General features: G+C 37.0%; 1 protein-coding gene across 5 annotated transcripts in view; it reads left to right on the top strand.

Annotated features, from left to right (window-relative positions):
* The window catches only part of LOC136260514 (uncharacterized), a 78475-nt gene that overhangs the window by 56236 nt on the left and 4129 nt on the right, over positions 1–18110 (top strand). For 2 of the 5 annotated variants that reach the window (XM_066054277.1, XM_066054272.1), the window contains 6 exons: positions 4735–4801; positions 12039–14146; positions 16015–16128; positions 16675–16726; positions 16772–16834; positions 16884–17159. In XM_066054277.1, coding sequence (XP_065910349.1) covers positions 4735–4801; positions 12039–14146; positions 16015–16128; positions 16675–16726; positions 16772–16834; positions 16884–17159 — 2680 coding nt within the window. The remainder of the gene's footprint in view (positions 1–4734; positions 4802–12038; positions 14147–16014; positions 16129–16674; positions 16727–16771; positions 16835–16883; positions 17160–18110) is intronic. The other 3 variants (XM_066054276.1, XM_066054275.1, XM_066054273.1) reach the window with 3 other exon arrangements.

Below are 18110 nucleotides of genomic sequence, written 5' to 3'. Positions count from 1 at the left end.
TTTATTGCTTGGATCCCTACTTCATTTTAAAATTTATAATATTTAATATACTAGTTTGTTTAGTTTTTTTGTTAAAACACACAGCTAGTTATAAACCTATGACCGTTCTGTTAGGGCAACTGTTGTATTAGAGTATCTCGAGTCAGCCTGCAAAGATGTGTGCCTGCCCAAAAAGGGGTGTGGTCATCATGATTTCAATTGATTATTAGACTAGAGTATCTCGAATCAGCCTACCAATTTGAAGGTGTGTGGTCATAAATGCAGCTAGCATAAAAGAGGCATGGTCATCGTGGTCTCAATCGATAGATCGGTAATACGTAAAACAAAGAATGGGTGTGATCTTGTGACCTATCGTGGGACTGGTACCTCCGTAGAGTAGCTTAGTCTAAGTGCCTTAAAAGAAAGTGTTGATATGGAAAATTAATGACTTGATATGGTTTCAGTGGATGAAAAAGAAGCCTGGTTGAAGATAAAAGAAAAGACAAGGCGTACAGGGCATACACTCATTGAAACCCCAAAGGCACATCCCACCAGTGAGTTTGTTGTTGTGGCATAAAATAGTGACCATGCGCTGCTTCGTTTGGGGTCTAGGCTTGCGACTGTGGTGAGTGAGTGAGTGAGTGAGTGAGTGAGTGAGTGAGTGAGTGAGTGAGTGAGTGAGTGAGTGAGTGAGTGAGTGAGTGAGTGAGTGAGTGAGTGAGTGAGTGAGTGAGTGAGTGAGTGAGTGAGTGAGTGAGTGAGTGAGAAGAAATTTTGAGTTTTTATGATTTTTAAAAAATTCTATTTCCAGCCACCAGTATGCATTTTCTTGTTTTTAACGCTACATTTGATGTTAGATGGACTAGTATATTATTCCGTAAAGATGTTTTTCGTCACGTAAGAAGTTTCTAAGCTGGTTTATAAAAGGTGATATTGTTGGCGGCGTGTGTCATTTCGAGGGATCCCTACTTAAACAGTACTTCTGTACTGTAAGCCATCACACAACACTACTACAAATTGACACCTTGCATTGTCAGCAAAGATAATGAGACACAGGAGGGCATAGGTAAGTCCATGAACATGTACTGTACATACTATAGTATGCCAAAAGGCATCTGTCAGACTGAAGCAATGTTGAAGAATGAAATACCAAGCTAGTAGCCTTAGCCGTTATCAAGTTATGATTTTCTGATGGCTTCAGGCAGTCAGTCAGTAGAAAATTCTGCTGAATAGTTTTTTTTAAAATTAATTAGAAGTGTTTCAGGTTATACTAAAGGCACTTTTGGGATTGGTTATATTTAACCAATACATATATAGAAGGCTCCCTACCCCGAGGGAGTTTCTACAGCAAATGTGGTTAATTTTCATTCAGGCAGTATTGAGCTACAAATGCGTGAAAACTGCATTTTCTTGGTTCCTGTAAAATACACACTGTGGTTGTACCTAACCAATACTGCCATAGCACCACAACGTATGGTTTGTGGTTACAAGTTATGTTTTTTATTGTGAGAAAGTGCAAACCTCCAATACACAATACTGTATGATAACAAAAAACTAAACAAACTGGAAACACCAATAGGGATCCAAGCAATAAAAACCAGTGAAACAAAGTAATGTAAATGATAGTATTACAACATAGCCTAGCCCCAATGCAGGGGCAGTTCTAGATTTTTTATTTTTTGATTCTGAAAAGCTAACTGGATTCTGGAAGCCGGTTTAACTCCCACCTGGCCTGACCCTATGTGAAAATCCCTACTTTGGTAATGAATAGAACAATTGTGCCAATGTATGGATTTTCCCCCCATGGCTATGTTGTAATATCATTAGTCATATCTCTTGTTTCATTGTTTTTTATCACTTACATCTACTTCATTTCTAATTGATAATTTTAAATACAGTAGTACATACGTAGCTGTATAGTAAAGAAAAAGACAAGTAAATATAGCACCAAAGCTGGCCTATACCATGGCCAGCTTTGTGGCTTAAGTGATATCTGTACCAAAACAGCTATAGCTATGCTGTGAAAAAAGATCACTATCATCATTACAAATGTTTGGCATTAGCATCATTCCAGGTATTTCTTGGCCGCCACATTTAATTTCACAATGTTTTCACCCACTTTCACCCTTTTTTAAAGAGCGCACTTTCACAGTTGACTGTTTTGGTATAGTTTTATACTACATAATGTATATGTACAATATTGATAACCGTCTAATGTAGAACTGTATATGAGTATCATAGGAACTTTAACTCTTAAATCCGCAGGTGTTTTATAAAATGCAAGCACAGAAAATCCATAATCCAGTAAACTGGATTGCATGCATGCCTTGTAAAAGTAAATTCTATAACACAAAAACTGTTTAAGCTATCTAAAAACGACAAAACCATCTTACTCACTGTTAAATTTTGATTTGAATGGTCCCATACTTTGTCTCGTCCATCCAACCCAGAGATACCCTGTCCACTTTGAATGAGTAAAAGAACTATCCCTAGTGACCAAGGTGATCCTTGTAGAGTTTCCCACCATTTTAGATAGGTTTTTTCACCAGTATTGCTGTATCAGGAATCCTCAAAAAAGGGTGGAGGGTGGGGGTGGCAGGGCGGGCAAGGGATAGACTACAAAATGAAGGTAACTGAAGGCACCACACCACAAAACAGCCCATCAGAGACAGGAAATAGACTGAAATATCACAAAACAGACATACATCACACATTCAGCTCCCTGCTCATCTGTCCAGAGTGTATGAACCCCCCCCCCCAAAACACTTCCCTGTTGTTCACAGACCTGTACAGATGTCTGGTGTGGTTATACAGACCGCCAGAGAACAGTCCACCAAAATCAGACCCAACAATTTGAAAGCGAATTTGATATGGAAATTGTTAGCCTGATAGTGCAGCAACTTCATGCTGGTGCTATCTCACTTTTGGCTTTTGCGCCCATATGGTTGGTTTTGCTAATCCGGTCACATATGGTAATAGGTTAGACTTTGTTCACTTTCAGTGTTCATATATCTGTTGTTTGGTGCTTAGTCAGAGCTGCTGACCTTGAAGTATTCACTATGTTGTTGAAAATCAGAATAAAGAGCAATTACCTACCTACCCACCCTGTTAGCCTGTTGACCTTTTTCACCTGTGTTACTGACAACTGTGGTAGGCACTATAAACTGAACTATTAGTTCTAAAATCTGTTTAATGTGAAAGGTGTATGTTATTTGTTTTCAATGTTCTGATTTGTTATGGCTAAGTGTTTGGAATTCCATTGCAAGTGAAGGTCAGCAATGTTTGTTACGACTGAACATTAGAGTGTTTGTGTGACGGCATTGTTGTTATGGCTAAACGTTGTAAATTGTAGTGGCTAAACATTTTTAATGTTTATTGCAACTAAATGTTTGTATGGTATGTTGACAACTAAATGTTTGTAAAGTTACTCATGCATGGTGTCCATGGCTTGCAAGAGGTTACAGTCCAACCCATACTGTGTTGTAATGTCGGGTGTTGGTAGTGTTGGGCATAAGCAATGCTGAATGTACTATATCGGGATAATGACCTAAAAGTAATAGCACGCATCACCAATCCAGATGGTTGTGCCCTACCTCAGCTGCCCTACCTCAGCTGCCCTACCTCAGCTACCCTACCTCAGCTGCCCTACCTCAGCTACCCTACCTCAGCTGCCCTACCTCAGCTGCCCTACCTCAGCTGCCCTACCTCAGCTGCCCTACCTTCCCCACAGTGTTGTGTGTACATGTATATCTAGATGTGTGTGTCTGGTTTTATACAGTGATGTGCTGTTGTAATACATTGTTGTCACATGCCGTGATGTTATGGAGCTTGGAGGGTGGTTTGTCATATTGTGCCTTGTTTGCTCAAGTTATAGTATGTACGCATTGAGCTGAATCCTCAAAAATATTTAATAACTCATGAATGCAATCACACATGATCTTGAAATTTGGCTCATTTGTAGTACTGCTTGACCCACTAAAAATATTTCAAAATCACTTTGTACAAATGTCTGACATAATATTTACAGGCAATCAAAATGTTCACATTTCATTTCCTATGGGGAAGCCATATAAATACAGTGTCCATTACTGGCCTTTCTCGAACTTGTGATGGAGCCAAACTGTACGTGTCTGTTGTTGACAAATTTGCTGTCACCACTGATCATCTATAAATGTTAACTCTGTTGAGAAAAAATCCACTTTTAATTTTTAGCTGCTTTTCAGGATTCAGCTCAACTTATACATACTATAGCATGTTAATGCCTCATACTTTTATGCACAAGTGACTATATACAGGACAAAAACTATACCATTGTTGATTTTCCAATTTATATAATTTTCCAACTCTGTAAACCAATGTGAACGGAAGTTATTAAGTACATGTACATAGTTTTTTACAAGTATAATTCTTTGCCCTTCTTACTGTCTAGCATTATAATTCCAAAGCTACGTACTCACCATAATAAACTGAAACTTTGATAACCCATTCCTTGGACACTGTGGGAAATGCTGAGACAATAAAATAAATTCAGATATTGTACAGACTAGTTACTGAGTCAATCACATACATATACTAGAACTGGTTACTGTTGGTACATGTGCTGTAAGTACTGTAACTGCTATTAAAATATGTAGGTGTCCACATGTGAAGTACATAGTTATTGATAATTTGCACATGATAGAAACTATCTGATGTAACTGATGTTGGATAATGTGTAGGATATTATGTATATCGACATGTTGTATTACCATACAGTATCAACAACAGTGGATTAACAGATTGGTGGAGAAAGAAGAGGTAGCAAGAAAAAATAAAGCTGAAGGTATGTACTGTACGGGTTGAAATTAATTTCTAATATATTTATTGCTGCATATTTTATCACTGTAAGATGTTGACCAGTTGTTTATTTATCATACATTACAATAGTACTGTATAGTAGGGATCACAAAGGTCTGGGCATGGCCCATGAAAAACATCACCCAAAAACTAGCCTTACTCTTCACTGAAAACGATGAGGCGGTATTGGGTAGGTAAAACTAAGCCCAAACAAGCCTTGTCCAAAACACTTTCAACAAATTGCTATGGAATTTTAAAAATATATATTAAATGGAATTTTCTATTGACTGACTGACTGACTGAAGCCTTTAGACAAGTGCGACTCAATAACAGCTAAGGCTATGGACTTGATTTTTTCACTGTTGGACATCACTTCACATGCCTTTTGGCATACTACAGTACATACAATGCATTCTTCATGGACTTACCAGTGTCTCCTTTGTGTCCCATTCATCTTTGCTTCTCATTCATCTTTGCTGACAGCGAAAGGTGTGATTTGATGGTAACACGTGATGGTTTTCCTTCATAACAGAAATCATCCGTATTTTCATAGTGGCTACTTTGCTTGCAGAGGTTCGTTTCAAACAGTTTTTGATTTGTACTGTTCCAAGCTTAGTGGATACTTCAGTTTTCAGATGACAATTGATATAACTGGGGAAAGGTGACATAATAGACTAGATGCTAATTGTACAGCAGGCAAGTGGCCTATAAATGTAGTCAGCTGTAGACAATTTTCAGAGACGCTTATAATTTCTAATTGGTTTAAATATCATGTGTGAGACACCATGAGAGGGAAAAAGTGGATTTGCTGTACAAGACTACGTACTTGTAGGGGTACCTATATAGTACAAGTACAGAATATTGTGTAGTGTATAAGAGTATCCGCACTGGTCCCTGGGTAGTACCATTTCAGAATTTTTGTGCGACTAACACAAGACTCTGTAATGGGTGAAAAACTTGTGTAGTAATAAAAAATTCCATAAATTTTTGAGTGTGTTTGTTCATAGTGAAAAAGAGTCTAATAACAAAAACCTGGATATCATCTTACGATTTCCCTGCTCAAGAGAAGTTTGAAAATCTGTGTTTCATTACTGTACAACTAAGGATACATTAGTTATGAGCATTTATTTACATCACTTCAAAGCGATAGTACACGATCAATCTTTCTTCACTGATTTTCCCTTTATATGTAGTGAAGAAGGGTGACACAAGGAAAAACTTGTGCAGCAATTGATTTCCCTATTCATGGCAAACACAATGGTGCAAATTTCAACTCCATTTGTCTCTGTATTCAAAAATTACAACTGTTTTGATAAGCACCTGTTAATATATTTTCTTTATACCAACTATACATAGTGTTGGGGGTGACTCGTTACTTATGTAACATGTTATGTAATAATTAATATAATAAATAATAAAATATTATAATGAAATACACTATAAAAACTGGTAATATAACTCAGGTTACTTTACTTACAAATGCAACGCGTTACCTAAGTAATGAAGTTACTGTAGCAAGTCTACTTTACTTACAAATTTAATGCATTACCTAAGTAATGAAGTTACTGTAGCAAGTCTAATATTACATAATATTATTACTACAAATAACAAAGTTACTAATCTCATTAGTAATCCGCTAAATAATGTCTAGCCACCACGAAGTAATGAAGCCTACTGAATGAAACTTATTCACCGGCTTCTTACATATGACCAAGATTCGCACATTGTCCAACCATAGATAATATAGTACAGTAGGACCTCAATTGTACGAACTTGGATTATGCAGACCTTCGATTATCCGAACAGTAGCAGTGACTGTTCTGTTAGGGTATTTTGTCAATAGGTGTATGTTCTATTAGAGTATTTTGTCACAGGTGTATGTTCTATTAGAGTAGTTCAACAGAGTTCTGTATATAAATCAATGGGCTTCATTTATCTGAACAAATTCATTTATCTGAACACTTTTGTGATTCAGCTGGCACACAGGTGTTCAGATAATGGAGGTCCTACTGTACACAGAGTAATATAATATGGTATATTATTATAGTTACTTTATTATATAGGTAACATGTAACTAACTAAATAGTTCAGTTGTAAATAATATGTAATATATAACAAGTTACTTTTAAAAAGTAATAGTCCCAATACTGGCTATACAAATTAATCTTTCTGCTGTGACTACTTTGTATGGCTCCCAAAATTATTACATATGAGGCTGAAACTTTGCCAGAGCAAACACTTGACTAAGCAGATTATAAATATCACGAATTGGAAAAAGTTTTGAGTTTTCACAGATCTGATTACATGTGGCGTGGAGGACATGGGACAGGAGACATGGGCTTGCTATGTAGTCATCAAATTTTAGTAGTGTTTGTCAAGTTGTAGTTTGACTGTTTTTGGTTGGTAGTTGAACTTGTTTAGTGGTAGTAGTTGCACTACTAACTTTGGGGTAGTCCACAATTATCTGCATTTTTGCAAGCGTACAAACCGTACGCTAGGGGGGGGAGGGGGGGTAAAATCGCATGTACGCTTTTTAAAATGTTGATCACATGAGTTGGCGAGAAATTCGAATGTAGTGATAAGGCTCTAGTAGTAAACCTCTACTGCTACTTATTCAGTGTCCAATTATAAACAGTGGACTAGAGTGAGCTGATGCTGTTAATGCATGGGCCCAAGCCAACACACGATTGGATGAAATTGTGCTTCGGCGAACTCTGGAAAACAGCGTAGCTAGGATTAGCTACCAATGAAAGAAGCTTTATAAGCTAAAGAAAAGATAAAGCCCATTGAATCTACAGGTAAGACAGTTATCAGCATGATAACACGTACTACAGGCTTATATACTTTTATAACAGCACTTACTTTTCTTTCTCTTTAGTCTTAGCCTAGCAATTAACACTGATAAACGGTTACAACTGAATAGCTTCTGCTTGTTGCTTTTGTTTTCTACCTGCAGAAGATGTTGTGGGTTTAGGAATACTGTTGGGTATGGGAGGCTGGATTATGTGGGTACTAATTTGTTTACACTACAAAGTTGTGGTAATTGTGGGTTGCCTGTAGAGAAAACCTGTCTCTGCAGAGTGTACCCACATCTCTTGACTCCAGTCCACCTCAGACTATGGTGAATACCCAACAAACTAGTACTACTGTTGCTACTGCCAGTGTTGGGATGGTTTTGTATGAACACGTTGAAGTTAGCCAAGAATTGTTTCTATGATGTGTATGTACACATTTGCAAATGTGCATCAGGTACTAATGTCCGCTGTGTGTAGGAATGTTTCTTTCAAGGGTATCAGCTTCAAAAGCATCAAAATGATAAGATGCCTACAAGACAAAACAAATACCAAACATAACTTTTGCAATATTAAAAAAGTATCCATGTGTTTGTTCTGCTATACAATACATCCATGTGTCAACATTTATACAGTACGCTTTGGACTGGGGGGGGGGGGGGGGGGGGGGAGGGGGTTAGAAAAAGAGTACTCTTTGTATGCTTGCAAAAAAGCAGAAAATTGTGGACTACCCCTTACAGGGGTGTAGTCTGTGACTAATTTAGGAGAAACATACAATAGCAGTAGTGGAAGTAGCAGTGAAGATGTTAATGACAAAAATTTTATTGAAATGGATATACCTTGTGCAATCCAAAATGGTGGGGAACCAAGCAGTCTTAAAATTCCTATGTTGAAGGGTTCCTGCTAAGGCCCAGAAGGCTGAGGTCAGCTATTAAACATGGTGAAAATGATTAACAAGTAATTTATAGGGTCCAGGCTCTTAAAAGCAAATGGTTGGGCAGACAAAGTCGTTGATCCTGACAACCAGTGTTGGGAAAGTTACTTTGTCAGTGTAATATATTACATATTACTCTTTACTTTTGGGCAATGTAATAAGTTACAGTTACATATTACTCCAAATGAAAAGTAACTTAATATATTACATTAAGTTACTTTTGCTCTGACTATACACCTTTCCTTTATACCTTGCATGTTAGTTACTGAGCTAGCATATAGTAAACACTCCTGTAAATATAGCTACTGGCTTCTTGCACCTGTGTAGAGATGCTCTCTTCAGGAAAATCACGTGACCAGTTGTCTGAGGTGTGAACTAATATGGGTAATTTTATTATAGGGGATCAGAACAGTAGATTATTGCAACAATTAAGCTGTTGAGTAGCACTAATTGGTTAGTAATGGACCTAATAATGTGTTATAAATATCGTTACACATCGCTTTACAAACTGTAATAGTAATGCATTACGTAACAACACATTACTTTTGTTACCAATATAACGAACTGTGGGCTCCTTGAAAGTAACCGAAATTATATTACTAGACTATGAATAGTAACGTGTTATATTACTTTAAATCACAAAATGTAATAACTATTATATAATGCGTTAGTAAGCGTTACTAAAGTAATGCGTTACTAAAGTAATGCGTTATTCCCAACACTGCTGACAACAATGTACATAATGATGGTAAAGCTCAACGGCTTATTACCAAATAGGAGATTCCATCAAACTTAACTCTGGTGAAGTTTCAAGACTCCTTTACTGGGGCAGGTAACAGACTAGGAATGTACTGTTTTGCTAACTAGAATATGTGCAAGAATCCCATACGTTTGCACAAGCCCAATTTTACAGTAGAATGCAATGGATGTATTTACAAAAACATTAGAAATTCTGTAATTTAATTTTAAAGCACTTTTTTCACAGTGAAGTAAGCTAATAAAGGCATAAACTTTGGTAACATCGTGATCCCCAAAGCAAGAGGAGTTCCAAAATCTTTGTTTCCTGTTAGTACTCCGAAGTAGACGTATATGAGCATTAGCCTACCTTGCATTGGACAAACAGTTCACTATCATTTTTTCTCGTGTTTTTGCTCTCGCCCTGGTCATAGGAGAGGCAGACAACATTCCTTGTTTCATTGATTTTATTTCTATGATCCCTATTCAGGTTTAAATTCCTTGTACTTGTTTGTTCACTTTTACTGTTAAACCCACACATACAGCATCTAAGGATAGAAGGATGCTGCATACTCCAGCTATCAATTTCTGAAAAGTGAAATATAATTATTATGCTAATTTTCAGCTGCGTTCCTCAGCACTACGAACAAAGAACAGTATGAGGAACGTTCATGCAATCAGTCCAGTCACTACAGAAATTACAAGCAGTTTCCATTCATCAGCACAAGGAAGCATTGCACACTACCCACAAATCAACACACACACACACACACACACACACACACACACACACACACACACACACACACACACACACACACACACACACACACAGCAGTGGAGGACTCAAAGAAAGAAATAGGTAAGTCCGCTGTAGCTGCTGTGGTAGGCAAAAGTGTACATCTGAGGCTTAAGCTTCGTTAAACAGTGAAGAAATCAAGCTTTAAAACAAATAATTGCACTTAGCTTAACCGTCAACCCACTGGATTTAAACTTAATAAAACATGCATACCCTGCACAAAGCACTGTAACTTTCAAAGTGCCTGTCCTATGGCTATGCAATATGTGTCATTCTACTCGTGATGTAACAAGGAATAAAATAATATCATACGCAACTCGTTGGTGGTTGCTCTTATTACCTTGCAACCAGCATTGAAACCGGGTCAGGTCAACCAGGTCACATTTTCTCCGGATCACCCGGGTCCGACCCGGTTTACAAATTATCCGAGTCTGACCCGGATTGGATCACGTAAGAAACGAAATTGTTCGTTTGACGACGTGGAAACTTATAAACACTAGTCGCGTAGCTCTTTCAAGAGCCATGCCCACTTATTGCATTACAAACATATGCTCAGTCACACCCATTAATTAGTAAGTGCACTCTGTAGCACGAAACTGTGTCCATTGCTGTCTGCAAGCTTACGTGGAGCCATGCCCACTATTCGATTATTGTACGAGTTGTATATTGTCTAGTCTTGCAGCAGGATAAGTACTTTTGTGAGCCACACCTACTTTAATATATCGGGAAATTGTAATACTAGGTTTGCATGAAGCCATACCCAATTGCTGTCTGTAAACTCACAGTAGCTACGTGGAACCAAACCCACTGACTGATTTAAATTATAAACTTACCGGCTTAGTTATCACATAACTACTCGTTTACTCAACACGAATCGAACGCTCAAAACGTAGTCTCGCTCGCTCGAGACTACCTGAAACATAGCTCTTATCGCACGCTTCGGCTTTAATTAATCCGGGTCACATGCGGGTCAAATCCGGGTCTGACCCGGATTGCTATCTGGGTCAGTGGGTCATCCAGGTCAGCAGTAGTGACCCGGTTTCAACGCTGCTTGCAACAATTTTCGTTCAATTTGCCATTAAATTTTCCATCAGGCCATATGCAACTCACATGAGTAAACCCACAATCAAAATCAAACATGTGGCTAGAATTTGGAAACATGGAGATGAGACTTGCTATTGTTCATTGCTTCAGTTGCAGTGTTTGTTTAATCTTCTCCAGGTAGCCCTTAAAGTGTTGTTGTAGTCTATAAGAATTGTATTACTCCATCTAGTGTTGCCATGTGTGCCCATATTGTGTAAACACACATTTCTGTAAAGTTCTCTGCGAGTTTAAGGGTTAAGGCATCAGGCAATTAATCTGAAAATTTTCAGGTAAATATATAATCCCAAAGAAACTTGTTGGAGGTTTCTGAAGTTGCTCTAAAGGCACATTTCAGTTTGATTATGCCTAACCAATACTGCCAAACTGTTGTGAAAGAGGTCAGACAAGTTTTGAAGTGATACTTTGGCAGAAAACTAAAACCTTTGTGATCCTAGTGCATAGGCAGTGGAAACAGGGGGCCAGGGCCTCCACACTTGGACAATACTTGCAAGAAAAGATCAAGATAATCTAATAGAGCTGTCAGCTACTCTAATACAGCAGTCACTTTTACATTTCCTTTAAAAACTGTAAGTAGCTAGCTAATTACTTAGTAGTTAAAACCATGCTTAGTAAAATGCGTTTCTGGGCTTCTAAACTATGAAAATTTTCCTGGAGGCAAGTCCTCAGACCCCCAAGAATAAAAACATATCTGTTGTATGCTTCCAATTGCATTGGATAAATTTCATTGTCAAAGTTGGCCCCCTCACTCTTTGACCTACTCCACCACCCCTGTCCTAGTCCCATGGTACTGTATAATACAAACTTGTGCTCATCAAGATTATTAAGTACTCTTGTTTTCGTGAACATATTACATTTACAGAGACCCAGCGTTACATGGAGAAAATTATCCGTCAGGCTAAGAGAGATGGTCTTACAATAAAAATCCGCCACGCAAAAGTGGTATTTTGCGGCTCATCAAAGGCTGGCAAGACAAGTTTTTCACGTCTTCTCAGAAACATACCTCTTGAAGACAGCTATATTAGTACAGGAGTTGGTGACAGTAAACAAGTGTTAATAAGTAAAGTCAATGTAAGAGGAACTGATTGGAAAGACTTGGACATAAAAGAAGAAATACAGGCCCTAATGGAAAATTTAATATCCAGAGTTGAAAAGAAATCAAAGCACACAGTTGCAAAAGTACCACACAAACCTGTTCCTGGTAGAAGTTACCAAGAAGAGCAAAGCTCTGATCAAAACAGCACGTCATCTATAAAAGAAATACCCTTAGTTTCTGTAGAGAAAAGTATGGCTTCAAACGTTGTTATATCTGATACACGCTTTGCTTCTCAAGTTGTGCCAGAAATATGGGACATACTCACATTACTGGACACAGGAGGGCAACCTGAATTTCTTAATATTTTGCCTGCTATCAATACTTCTGCAGCTTTTACCTTCATTGTCCTCAACCTGTCAAATGGAATCGGATGTCTTGACCAGACAGTGGTAGCTCAACATAGTGCCAAAGGCTATATAAAACATGAAATGAATTATACTAACTGTCATCTATTAAAGTGTTTACTGTCCTCAGTAAAGGATTCCACTAGCAGAAAATGTTATTCTCCTCAAAAAATAATGGTACAAGAAGACCAACACCCTAACCCTGCTGTTTGCTTTATAGGAACTTGTTGTGATAAAATTAAAGAGCAAATTGAACATGTACTTGAAACTGTTGATAAGGGAATTTGCGAGATAGTACAAGATGTTAATGTTGAAAACAAATATCTACATGTCTGGAGTGATCATAAAGGAAGAATTTTATTCCCAGTGAATAACACTACTGCTGGTACTTTTCAAAGTGAAAATTCAATTGCACATGTAATCCGTCACAAATTTATTAAAAACATACTTCAAAAGAAAGCACAATTTGAAATCCCAATTACATGGTTCATATTAGAATTGCAATTACGTAGTTTCCACAAAGATGACAAGAAAGTTTGTGTATCACTAGATGATGTTAAGAAAATTTGTGATCGATTTATACCTGAAGGTCAAGAAATGGAGATGGAAGAAATTGTAGAAGTATTGAAGTTCTATCATCAACTAGGTACATTACTCTATTTTGATGAAGTTGATGGTATGAACAAGTTTGTTATAACTGATCCTCAGTGGCTGTTTTGTAATCTGACTGAAATTGTTACATGCAAGTTTGACGATGGTAAAATTCTGGACAAAAGCTTACTTGACAAATTACGTAACAAAGGCATTTTGTATAAACAGTTACTTGATGAACTCAGTTTGGATGTTCAAGATATAAAATTAGAATCATTTTTTAATCTTCTTAAGTTCTTGAAAATCATTGTACCTTATGATCAAGACAGCTTTTTCATGCCAAGCATCCTTCCAACATGTGAATTAAAGGATATAAATCAAGTATTTCAAACAGACCGATACGGTAAACCAATATTTTACACTGACTCAAGCAGTCACTTCACAGTAGAACCTCTGTTAATAAAATTCACTGGTGATACAATCCCTAGAGGTCTGTTTAGTTTCCTTGTAATTCAGATACTTCAAAATAACCAGCCAACCTTTGAATTGTATGGCAAAAATACAGACACTCAATATTACCGTTACTCTAATCTCATATCACTTGTTATAAATGATAACATGACTCACTTGTTGTCACTCATTGATAGGAATTCATATTTAGAAATACATGTAAGAGTAAAGGATGACAAAACTTCCACAGTTTATCGTGATGCTCAGGTTGCTGTAACTGCTGCTTTAAAGGATGTCTGTGAACAATTTGGTTGGCAGTTTACTGATTTTCGTTATGGATTTTTGTGTAACTGTCCTCAGTCACATGATCATCAACACTTAACATTACTGTCTAAAACTGAACCATTTCCAGTCAGTTTTGTTGAATATGCTAAATGTGGTCACCAACAACCAACTAAGTTGGAGAATACACATAGAGTTTGGTTTGTGGTAAGGTTTACTTAAGTGCACTCTACTTTCGGTCTTTATTCTGTATATGTGTACTACATGTGTAGGTGCATGTAATTGCTTTTACTCCTGTAATACTTTTGTGGTTGCTTTAAACTAGTAATTACTTACCATAATTTACCGAAGGGTGAGATCTTTTGCCATCACCTAGAAAGTTTTCTTTAAACTTACTATTGGAGATGTATGCAGCTCTATAGTCAGCTCTATGCTGCAGTAGTAATTTAATATTGTCATGTGCATACTACAATTTTGTCTTCAACATAGTGCTGAGCGATAGTAAAAATTTTACTATCACGATAGTTACTCATTAAATATTGTGATAGTGAATGCTATCCCAATAGTTTATGAAACACTTTGCTTGACAAAAGTCTTAGTTGTATAGCTATGATTTGCAGTCATATAGAAAGTTGTTTTGCATGCCTAATACATTTGTAATTAATTGTGTGGGCGGCCAATGAATATGGACTTTTGGTACAGCTTTTACAGGCCACTTCTTTGTAAGAAAGCTGGAAATACTAACTAAAGCAGTATAGAAGGGCTGCTAATACCATTATAATGCAGATCTAAGTTTATCATAACTATCACGATCGTGGTGATTTACTATCGCGATAATATCACACTATTGATATTATTGCTCAGCCCTACTTCTACAAGGTGTCATTATTCATAATATGTGACCGTCTCAGCAAAAACCCAACTTGTTTGCACAAGCATGCGTATTGAGAAAAATGAAATTTAAAGATAATTTGTAAAATTACGCATGCTACAAAGAAAATATGCAAGTTTTTATCGGGCCAGTATTCGAAGAAGGAAGACTCAAATTGATTAAAACTATATACCATCTTATTCGCCTGCTCATGAAGAGTTCGAAAATCTTTTTTTTTTCTGTAGCTTCAATGGTATGCGTGTCACGTGCGTTTGTTTACAATGTGGTAAACGTAAACAAGATTGTCATCGTTTCTTCTACCAAACCACTTTCATATCCATATGTGCAAGTGTCTACAGGACTAACACTATACCTTGGCTGATGTGCTGCTCCATAGTGAACATTTTAAGCCAAATTGCAACGTTGTAGACTAATGCAAACGGAGATTATGACTGCGAATGTAAGCGCCTGTAGTTTATTTCCGTATAGTCACTGTACAAATCGATTATCTTACTCTTCCTACTGTCTAGTGCTATAATTTCAAAGCTACACACCACAGAAGGCTGAAACTTTGGTGATCCATTGCTTGGAAACTGCTAATAATGCTAATAATGCTGAGTAAATAAAAAAATTTTTAATTGTGCGAACAAGTCGGGTTTTTGCTGAGACGGTCACATATTTTATAGGGGGTAGATCCAAGCAGTACACAGCATTTCCTTCTTATCAGAATGCAAATAAATTAATGTTAAAACTATGCATGTGATGTTCATTCATCCAAGAAGAACAGGGGGTAAGTGCTCCCTGTTTATCCTTTAATGAAGTTTAGATGCTCTAGTAGAACAGTCACCATAATGCATCCAAAACATTGTCAGCCAACTATTTAGACAGTCTTTTATTTTCCAAATAACCATGCACTGTTGTGATACAATGCTATTATACAGACATGTTTAACAAAGAGGTGGGTCGTAAAAATGTGCTGCATGTGCAAATTACCAGTCACTTTGGTAGGGCTAAAGTAATGCAATGTCAACTAGAACTTATCAATGATGCGACGACAAAAACAGGTACTGTGATGTAAAACCATTAATAAACTCATGCATGCAGGCATGGTAAAATAAGTTACTTTCCAGGTATTAAGAATTTTCCTTAAATACTTTTGGTAGAATTTTTGTTTTCTGTGATTATTATTTTTTTGTCTGTCTAGTCCACTCATCCCAGAAACTGGAGCTTGAAAAGAAGCATAAAAGTGACAGTACCAGTAACAAGTGAAGCCAAAAGAAGAAGGCAGAATCTACCTGCTAAAGTAAAATGTTTGGAGGTAACCTAAATCTTGCATTCATAATCAGCCTGTAGAGAAAAGTCACCCCAAAATGATTATTTTTTTCTGTTTTAGTAAATCCTTGGTATTGATAAAGTATGACTACAAGGTTTGCATTTCAGGTAGTGATCACTTGATGCAATATTGCAGTGCACAGAAGCACTTCAAAAATGTTTGCTCTACATGAATCCAGATTGTGTTACACAAAATGATGTAATATAGTGCCATACCTTTTCATTAAACCTGTCTATACATGAACAGCTCTTCATGCTTAGCTTTAATTTTTATGTGTATCAACAGCAAAACAGCAATGCTATCCAACTAAAGTCTGTGAAAACAGGGAGTCAAATTATCTTGTCAACCATACTGTGTTATAAGCCATGCACATTGGAAATAAAAATGGGTTATTAAGTTCTCAAAATGTCTAAAACTTTTAAGCTGTAGTCCCAAACCCTGATTTACCTATCTACTACTGAGGTGTGCATCTGCTTTTACCAAATCCTGGATTCTACCCTTGTTTTACACTTGTTAATTTTGTACATACAGGATGTGTTGCCTGGACATAGCAGTAGTGAACCCAAAGGTAAACCTGTCCATGGTAAGCTATACACACAGATAACACACATGTCTATATTCCTAACAGACCAACCCATTCAACCATCATCCCAACAACCTGTATCATCTAATAGTGGGATATTAACACAAAGTGAGTGATCACGCATTGATCATGTGACCAGTTTTGTTGTGTATGTCAGGACCAGATATGTGGGATTTGACTAAGATAGCTATCCCCAGGATAATGGCAGAATGGAAGAATGTTGCATACTGTATGAGATTTGATCTACATATTATCACTGCCATAGAACAAGATTCACGCAGTGTACAGGAGTGTAGTCAGAAATTGTTTGCTAACTGGCTCACCACTAATAATGGCCCTACTCCAAAGACATGGAAAACACTACTTACAAAGATTAAAGATGTTGATAATCTCGTAAGAGCAGCAGAGGAAATTGAGGAAGATCTATTAAAACGTTAGTTTACTGTAAAACTGTTTGTTAGCTAAATTGTTTATGCAGCATATGCAATATTACAAGATTTGTTTTTTTTATTGCAATAATGCCTGTTCATCTCTGTAGGTGGGAAAATTTGTTATTTTTTGTAAAGAATCTTGGTACTTTCACAATTCTTGCAGTACAGCTACAATTCAAGTGTATCCTTAGACTTCTTTATGCAACTGAAAATGTGACTGGATCTGCGAAAACCATTCTTATTACCCAAGACAAGAGCTCCATGGTGTTGGACAATGACCTGTACTGTAAATTTCCTTTCATTTTAGCCAGTTCTGAGCCCTGAATGGCCCATAACTTGGCCTAATTCATCCCAACACATTCGTTTTTAAGTTTTGAACACCATCTTGGTCGCCTTCTAGGGCCCCCACCTCCCACTCTTCTGGAGCTCGCCTGATACAGACAGCCTCGGTTTAAAATCTATCTAAAATGGCGGGAAACTTAGGTTTTGGCTACTTCTTCAGTGGATGATCTGGAAGGTAAGAAGTTGCTGTAAAACGTGTGAAAATTTGGTATGAGTAGCTACCACCACTGGCCAGCTGTAACACTCTGAATATTTAAAACTGGCATTTCTTGATACTTTTAAATGGGCGATAAGACCAGTTTTCTCAGAGACAGTCACAAATAAAGAGCAGAAAAGTACTACAAATTACAAATAAATTATTATAACTATACATGTAATGAATAACACTGTGGTTTTAAAATATTAAATGCAACCAGATCTGCAAGAAACCCACATATTACCACATTTTTCGAAATCCTTTTATCTCATTTTCTTTATCTAGATAGTCAAAGAAATGATCAACCAAAGTTTCAGCTATAGAAACCAAGAACTTTATAAGTTTAAGTGCTGCAAAGTGGTAACAACAAAAAATCAATTTGTACAGTACTAATGTTGAAAATAAACTACAGGTG

This window comes from Dysidea avara, chromosome 7 (assembly GCF_963678975.1).
Source record: "Dysidea avara chromosome 7, odDysAvar1.4, whole genome shotgun sequence".
In the NCBI taxonomy this organism is placed as follows: domain Eukaryota; kingdom Metazoa; phylum Porifera; class Demospongiae; order Dictyoceratida; family Dysideidae; genus Dysidea; species Dysidea avara.
The sequence above is the reverse complement of the archived record's forward strand: the minus strand, read 5'-3'. Positions and strand labels throughout refer to the sequence as shown.